This window comes from Camelus bactrianus, chromosome 16 (assembly GCF_048773025.1).
Source record: "Camelus bactrianus isolate YW-2024 breed Bactrian camel chromosome 16, ASM4877302v1, whole genome shotgun sequence".
In the NCBI taxonomy this organism is placed as follows: domain Eukaryota; kingdom Metazoa; phylum Chordata; class Mammalia; order Artiodactyla; family Camelidae; genus Camelus; species Camelus bactrianus.
In genome coordinates this window covers 10,937,726-10,945,212 of record NC_133554.1, presented here as the reverse complement: position 1 = coordinate 10,945,212, position 7,487 = coordinate 10,937,726, and the positions used below count along the sequence as shown (strand labels likewise).

The 7,487-nt window shown below is 56.8% G+C and overlaps 2 protein-coding genes across 2 annotated transcripts; one reads left to right on the top strand and one right to left on the bottom strand.

The window, feature by feature from the left end:
- Positions 1 to 390: 390 nt before the first annotated feature.
- On the bottom strand, positions 391 to 5,842 carry TAX1BP3 (Tax1 binding protein 3). Its single transcript, XM_010950239.3, has 4 exons — positions 5,689 to 5,842; positions 2,701 to 2,820; positions 2,229 to 2,306; positions 391 to 1,943 (listed from the first exon to the last, which is right to left on the bottom strand). Exons 1-4 carry the CDS (start codon positions 5,725 to 5,727, stop codon positions 1,806 to 1,808), a joined length of 375 nt encoding a protein of 124 aa, XP_010948541.1. The 5' UTR covers positions 5,728 to 5,842; the 3' UTR covers positions 391 to 1,805.
- On the top strand, positions 5,824 to 6,890 carry EMC6 (ER membrane protein complex subunit 6). Its single transcript, XM_010950240.3, has 2 exons — positions 5,824 to 6,105; positions 6,304 to 6,890. The coding sequence occupies exon 2, from the start codon at positions 6,352 to 6,354 to the stop codon at positions 6,682 to 6,684; it is 333 nt and encodes a 110-aa protein (XP_010948542.1). The 5' UTR covers positions 5,824 to 6,105; positions 6,304 to 6,351; the 3' UTR covers positions 6,685 to 6,890.
- The last annotated feature ends 597 nt before the right edge of the window (positions 6,891 to 7,487 follow it).

The following is a 7,487-nucleotide window of genomic DNA, read 5'->3' as shown; positions in this document are numbered from 1 at the left end:
CACTGAGCATTTGCCAGATGCAGGAGGCAAGCGTGTTGGCTTCAGAACCAAGTCCCTGGGGCTCAGGGAGACGGCCTCACTCACTCCATGTAAGAAAACGCGTGGGGTTGCCAAGTTCGCTGCTCCCAAGGTGGCCGTGTGCCAACCGGGCACTTCATCAGGAGAGCCCTGTTGGGTGGCACAAGACACCCACCTGCTCAGGGCCAGGTAGGTCCCACAGGTACCATGTCTGCATTCCCAAAGGCACAGCACTCAGGCTGCGGTTGTGAGCACAGGTTGGATGAGGCCTTTAAGGGCACGTGGTGGAGGAGGGTCTTCCAGATTCTTCCTCTGTCCAGGTATCAAACAATTAGGATCTCCTTTCCCTAAAGCAGAGACTGCAGCCTGACCAAACCTACACACCTGTTTTATTTGGGCCACCCAGTGGGTGACGGTATCACACGTTAGAGATGGGAGGTTACAAGATCTGACTTGGCGGTGCAAGGTGGGTCACGAGCGGCAACAACGACACTAATGCAGCCAGCACGGGCCAGGCAGCAGCCCTAGTGCTCCCCAGCTCACCCCCACCTCATCCCCATCTCATCAGATCACAGCCCCTGGAAACATTTGGGGCTACATCCCTGGCTGTGATAAACAGTGCTCTGAAGTCTTAGCAGTGGGTGTTTTCCCATGAACCTCTTGGTGTTTGTGAGGCCCCTCCCTAGTGGGAGCTGAGGTTAGATTACACAGGTGCAGTTGGGGGCTCCCCAGCCCAGTTCTGGTGAAGGGACTCTCAGTCTCACCTGGGCAGCCCTGCCAAGCAGCATCAGCAGGCCTAGGAATAGTCGGGCTTTATCCTGGATTGGCGGTGAGGGGAGGGGGCGGTGAGGGACAGGTCAGCCATCCTTAAAACTAAAGGCCTCACAGTCCACCCCCAAATAGCCCTGCCCCATGTCTCAGCAAAGACCCCTGGAGAATTCCAGCTCTGTTTATTGGGCACAAGATGTGGGGCAGCTTCCTACTGCCCCCTTTCCACAGGAACCAAAGTACAACTGGTTCCCTTGCTAAGAGTAGTTCCCAGATGTGAATTAGTTAAGCTACATTCAAAAGTTGAACTGGCATCTCTAAACAGTCAGATAAAAATGCTTTGTATCAAAGTTGTGATTTAAAAAATATAAAAGTTAAACCCACAGGCATAGAAGAAAATGGCAATCCTGAGAACTGCTCTGAAATGTCAGCCTCGAGCCTCGTGTAAATCCTGTAAGCAGGTGAACCCTGGGGAGGCCAGCGCCCCTCAGGGTGGGAGGTGGGGAGGGGGTGCAATGGGGTGAACTGTGAGCCTGCCTGGCTTCCATCCAGGCCAACCTTCGTAGTACTTCCGGCAGTGAGTCAAGTCCCCGCGGGGGAACGTGGGGAAAAGCATGCGGCCCAGCCCCTGCGGAGCCGAGATGTGGGGCAGGGTCTGGAGTTCCTGCATTTCCCAGTTACGTGGTGCTCGCAGGAAGTGGGGTCCCCTGCTCGCCTGGGCACTGCTGTGGCCAGGCAGCAGGGTCTGGGGCCGAGCCTGTGGTCACTACACACTGACTCCAACTTGGCTTCAGGCCCTTATTTCCAATCCTCAGTGTCCAAGGGAGAGAGCTGGTCCCAGAGCCTCAGGCCAGTGGTGGGAGAGGGGAAGGCCAGCCAGGTCAGGCCTCTGGGATCAGCTCTTGCCCTTTGGAGCAGGGGCCCAGCCATCAGCAGAAGCCAGGATGAGGGGCAGACAGTGTGGAAGTGGTGTCACTGTACAGAGGCGGGCGGGCACGAGCCAGGGGCCGGGGCAGCTGCTAGGACAGCATGGACTGCTGCACCGCCTTCTGCAACGACTGCCGTGTCACCAGCAGGCGCACCACCTCCTCCGAGCGCTTGGTGAGCCGCTTCCGGGCCTGGTCGTGTGTGACCATGGTCATGTCCCAGCCGTTCACCTGGCCCAGGGAGAGAACACAGCCCACCTCAGCTCGCCGCCCTCAGGGCTCTGGAAGCAAAACGAGCTTTGGGGGGCCTGGGTCACCCAAGCTGATGTCCCCAGGCTGGGGGGACACCAAGCACCACCTCACATACACAGAGGAGAGAGCCAGCTTCCTCCAGGGGAAAGGCCAGCACGGGCTCCAGAATGGCTTTGGTGAGTCTCCCAGGTGCCACCCCCCACCCCTGAGTGCTTCAGACCCTCTGGCCCAAGCCTTGTTTTCCCCCTCTGGGACATCTGTTACCTGCATGATCTTGTCTCCAATCTGCAGCCCAGCAATTTCTGCAGGGCCTCCTTCAGATACCCGCGTGACGTAAATGCCCTGGAGAGAGACAGTCCAGTCAAGCGCAGGATCAGTGGACTGGCCCTTATCCACAGAGCAAAGCCCAGCAGGGCATACTCCTAGCTGTCCGTCTGTCCCGCTCCCAGCACAGGCTGTGCTGAGACAGAAAAGGGGGAGGTGGGGCAGCCCCGCAGATGCTCCAGTGCCTGTTGCTGGCCTCCTGGGCTCTGAACAGGCTTTCCTAGCACTGGGAGGGAAGGGAGGGCTGGGAAGCCCACTCCCCACCTCTGCTTATTCCCACCAGATCATTTCTTGGACCTTCTGAGGGGACTGAGAGAGACGAGGTCTGCTCCTTTCGCAAAGGCTCAGGAAGCAGGGACCATTTTAGGCCTCTGTGCCCCACAGAGGTCCCCAGACCCTAGACCCACCTCACCTTGTCTGTCTTATCTTCTGAGAAGGGATTCTGGGAGGGATCCTGGTCAATTCCACCTCCAATGCTGAAGCCCAGGATTAAGTTCTCACCTTGCCGCAGCTTGTGAATTTCAACTCTTTGCTGGTAAAGATAAAAAAAACGAGTTGGGGGTGGGTGGGTATGGAAAGCAAACGTGGTCTGTGTCCCCAGTAACAGCCTCAGGCGGCTGAGTCTGCTCAGAGCTCAGCCATGGGGGTGGGGCCCTGGGCTTTCTGCAGGAATCCAGCTGGTCACCAGCCTGGGAGGCTGGGAGGTTGAGACTCAGAACTCAGCCACATCAACTTACCCACACACCCCTCTGTCCCAGCCTCTCCCAGCTTCTTCACCAGCTTCAGGCACCAGCCTTGTCAACATATGCTAAGCTCCTCCTGGACCAAGAGCCAGGGTCCTGTGGCTACTCTGAATGGGGCCTGTGTCCCAGGGGAGGGACCACACAGGGCAGGTGTGTGGTCCCTCCTGAAAAAAAAAATGTAGGCATCCTGCAGAGGCAGTTCAGGTTGCTGAGCCAGCCCTGTCAAGGGCAAGACGGGGAAAGCGGAGATCAAACTTGCACAGAAAGGAGGAAGGGGTCTCCTGGTCAAGGGAACAGGAGCAGAGGCTTGAAGGTGCTGTGGCTACGTGTCCATGAGACCCAAGTGTACACGCAGGACAGGAACTGGGAGGTGAGATGAGGCTGAGGCCAGATCAGGAAGGCTGGAGCATGCAGCCCCAGGAGACTGGCCCTGAGGGAAGGGTGTCTCCCTAAGCCCCAGGCCTGTGCCGTGCAGAAGGTGGGGAGGGGCCAAGGGCTCTCCCACCATACTCCGGGGCTCTGGTCCCCATCTGTGCCAGGCTCCTTTCAAAGCCCTCAGCAGGCACCCTCCAGTCACCAGATGCTGGAAGCCAGACCAGATCATCCCACCCTAAAAGTTGAGCGTTTTAACAGGAAGAAGAAAACAAAGCAAAAGGTGGCTTGATCTGGACCTGAGGGACTTCATGAAGGACCATTTGCACCAGGCCTTGGGCCAACCAGGAGTTTGGCAATCTGACTTTGATTCTGGAGCTCTCAGGAGTTGGGGAGTAGGGCTGGTCACCGTCAGGTCTGACGCTAGAATGACCACTCAGGCATTCGGTAGATGTCTCACAAAGGGGAGATGTGGAGGCCAGGGGACATGAGCTCCTTGGAAAGTGACATCGGCAGATTCAGGGACTGCTCGTGGAGAAGATAAGGGGGACACCCAGCCAGCCACCTGGCCCGGCTGAACACAACCATCTCCCAGATGGGGACCCTGGAGAAGGAGTATGTTGAGCTAGAGCACCAGGAGTCATCCAGGCAGGTGTCCAGAAGGCAGATGGGCTGGCCCATGGAACCAGAGTTCAGAGGAGAGGCCAAAATGGTTTTAACATTCTCAAAATGTTAACTCCATGGGAGAGGGAAGGGATTAAGGAGGAGCCTCTTCCACCCCATCCCGAATCCAAGACCAAGGAGAGACCAGACCGCACCCACCATGTTCAGATACCTTCCTAGTGTGGGAAGAATTGGGAGGTTGTGGTCCTAAAGCTTTGAATAAGGCCCGGGGACCAGCCATGACATGAACAAAGGGGGTGACATGAGAGGCCGACTGGACCTAGGTCCTCCTGCCCAAAAGTATCACCTCCTCCAACACATACCTTTGACCCAGCCTCAAGGTCAAAAGGGAGTACAGGGCTGGGAGACAAGGCCTTGACACTGATTTGCTCGGTGAGGCCAGGCAGGTTATTGCCCCTCTCTGGTTCCTCACCTGTGCACATTTTTTTTCCAGCTAAGGAGCAAAACTTCTGTGGCTGCTAGAGAGCTGGAAAAGCCAGGCTGGTGCAGCCAGGGTGAAGCTGAGGACAGCTGTCAGCAGGTCCTGCAATGTTCCCACCTCGCCCAGGCCTGAGCTGGTGCTCCAAGCTCACTCTCACATGTCAGCTTTATCAGTGGCTCCATGGTCACACCACCTGACAGCAAGAGAGCCCCAGCACACCCATCTGAGATATTGCAGCCAGGGCCCCAGGACTGGAACTTTCACCTGATCTCCCTACCCAGCAGGCATTTCTTCCCTGAAATCGAGGTCCCTCCTGAGGGTTTTTTACATGACTGGGCATGACCAGACTTCTCTCTGGGACTCAGTTGCCCCACCTCAGCCACAGAGTGGGCCTCTAGGCCCCATCCAGCTGTGGCATTGGCATCTGGGTCTAATGCCTCCACTTCCCTTTACCTATTCTCATAGCACTTGGCACCCAAGACGAGGTAAGGGAGGCGCCAGGGGCCTGAGCTGACTCCAAAGGGTCTCCTAAGGCTCCAAGTGCCAGGCGGGGGACATGGACTTTGCCCCAAGCGCTGGGGATCCAAGGAAAGTTCGGAGCGGGATCAAGCCAGTTGTATGAGCCTTCACTCTGGACCGGGCGGCGGTAGGTCGACAAGGCAAGGCTGGATGGGAGAGGTGAGGGGCTGCTACGCAGGCCCCGGCCATCTCCACCCACTAAGTCTCCCTCTGGGCGGCGGCGCCGGCTGGAGCGGAGGAAGCACTTCCTCATTCCAGAGGCTGCGACTCATAGACGTCGGGGCCGGCGCCCGCCCCCCGCTGCTGCCCAGCTGGTGACATAGGCCCGGGAATGGGGCGCTTTCCCATATTCCACAGCCGAGGTCTTTCTCCTAAGTTCTCCCAGCTCCAGCCGGCTCTAAGAAGTCCAACGAGGCGGCGGTGGCGCGCGCAGGGTCTGGGCTCGATCTAGGTTTTCAAGAAACTCTTGAGTCCCAGCCATCCCTTGCATGGCTTGGGAAGACCGCAGCCCCACTCCAGCAGAGCGGGAACCCGAGCTCTAGCTGCAGGTTTGCAGGAGCTCCGGTTTCGACGCTTTGTCAACCTGTTTGGGGTGTCAGTTTACCTATCTGCAAAGTGGGGGCAAGTCAAGATGCGGAGAAGCCCGCGCGAGCGCACTCACCACCACGGCGGTGACCGGTTGGCCCGGGATGTAGGACATCTCGACCCCAATCTGGTAACCAGGTACCGCTCAGTGAAGCCCGCAGCGAAAATCCCAGCGGCCGCGCCCTCTCTGGTTAACAAAGGCAGCCCAGTCCATCCCGCCCCCTTATAAATAGTTTACGAACCTCTAGCCAATCCCGGACCGGAGCGCTGTCTGGGTTTCGGAAGTCCCAGTGCGTGCGTAGAAAAGCGGGGAGGGGGCTGGAGCGTGCTCTCTGTACCCGCTGCGCATGCGCTAGAGGCCGGGCGCGAGGTCCCAGCGCCTGCGCAGCCTGCGCCCTCCCAGCAGCCTCCAGCGCAAGATGGCGTCGTGGGAATCCTTGCCACTGGCTGTGTGAGGAAACGCCGAGTGATCGCGTCCGCCGCCGGGTTCCAGGTAACTGGGCTAGCCTGGGCGGGAAGTGCAGACCTGCCATCGCCCCCATGGCCGGCCCGAGCCCTCAATCTTCTCCGCGTCTTTCGAAGGTCCGAGACCCAGGAGGGGTGCGAGGTCTCGGCCACCCCAGGGGGAGGGGCGGCGTGAAGCCAACTCGCCGCGCTCCGAGCGCCACTTGTAACTTGGTTCTCTCCGCAGCCCCGCGTTGCTCCGCGAGGAAGCAGAGGGTGAGCCCCGGCGGATGCGATGGCCACCGTGGTGGCCAAGCGGGAAGGGCCGCCGTTCATCAGCGAGGCCGCTGTGCGGGGCAACGCCGCCGTCCTCGATTACTGCCGGACCTCGGTGTCGGCGCTGTCGGGGGCCACGGCCGGAATCCTCGGCCTCACCGGGCTCTACGGCTTCATTTTCTACCTGCTCGCCTCCATCCTGCTCTCCCTGCTCTTAATTCTCAAGGCGGGAAGGAGATGGAACAAATATTTTAAGTCGCGAAGACCCCTCTTTACAGGAGGTCTCATCGGAGGCCTCTTCACCTACGTCCTGTTCTGGACATTCCTCTACGGCATGGTGCACGTCTACTGAAACGGGGGCAGGGATGCCTTTTGTTTTTAAAAAAAAAAATACAAAACAGATTGAGAGAGGACTGTTGCCAGAAATTAACACCGTGTAGACTTAACCTAGTTTTTAAATTGTTGGTTCGCTGCTTGTTGTGTAACGTTATAAATAATTTATATCTTAAGACGAGGAGCCTGTAATGTTCTTCAGATTAAAAGAAGCGTGAGACCCTTTGTGGAGTTTTTTTCCTACGTTAACGCATACCCCCCAGCTGCCGGGGGTGCAAAATCACCATGTTTTCAGTCTGGAAGAGCTAGGACTGGACCTTAGCTTTCGGTAATTTCTTTGCATTTACACATAGACCATCCTCCGTGGGTACTCTAGGGCCTAAATAAGGAGAGAACTTGTGGTTAACATCCTGAGAACGACAGTTAATATTTATTGTGTGCCTTATATGCCGGGCATTGTTCCTTGTCCCTCCATTATCTCATTAATTTTTGCAATATTCTTATGGAGTATATGTGATTATTATCCCCCATTGATGAACTTTAGGCTCAGAAGGATGAAATAACCTCTATCACAGGGGGCACAGCTTGGAAGAGGCAGAGCCAGGATTCAAATGTAGGTCTCTTAATTGTTCTTAACTGTATTGGCTGAGCCCGTGTTTTCAGAGCCTAGCCTTCCCTCCCACTAACCACTGCTTTCAGGTGTGAATGGTGGCATTTCCGTTCCATTTCACCTAGTTACAGTTAGCTGTCGTTTCCATTAAAAAAATAAATAAATTCAAGCCCTTTTTTTCTAGACTACGTCCAGTGAAGATTGAACAGACT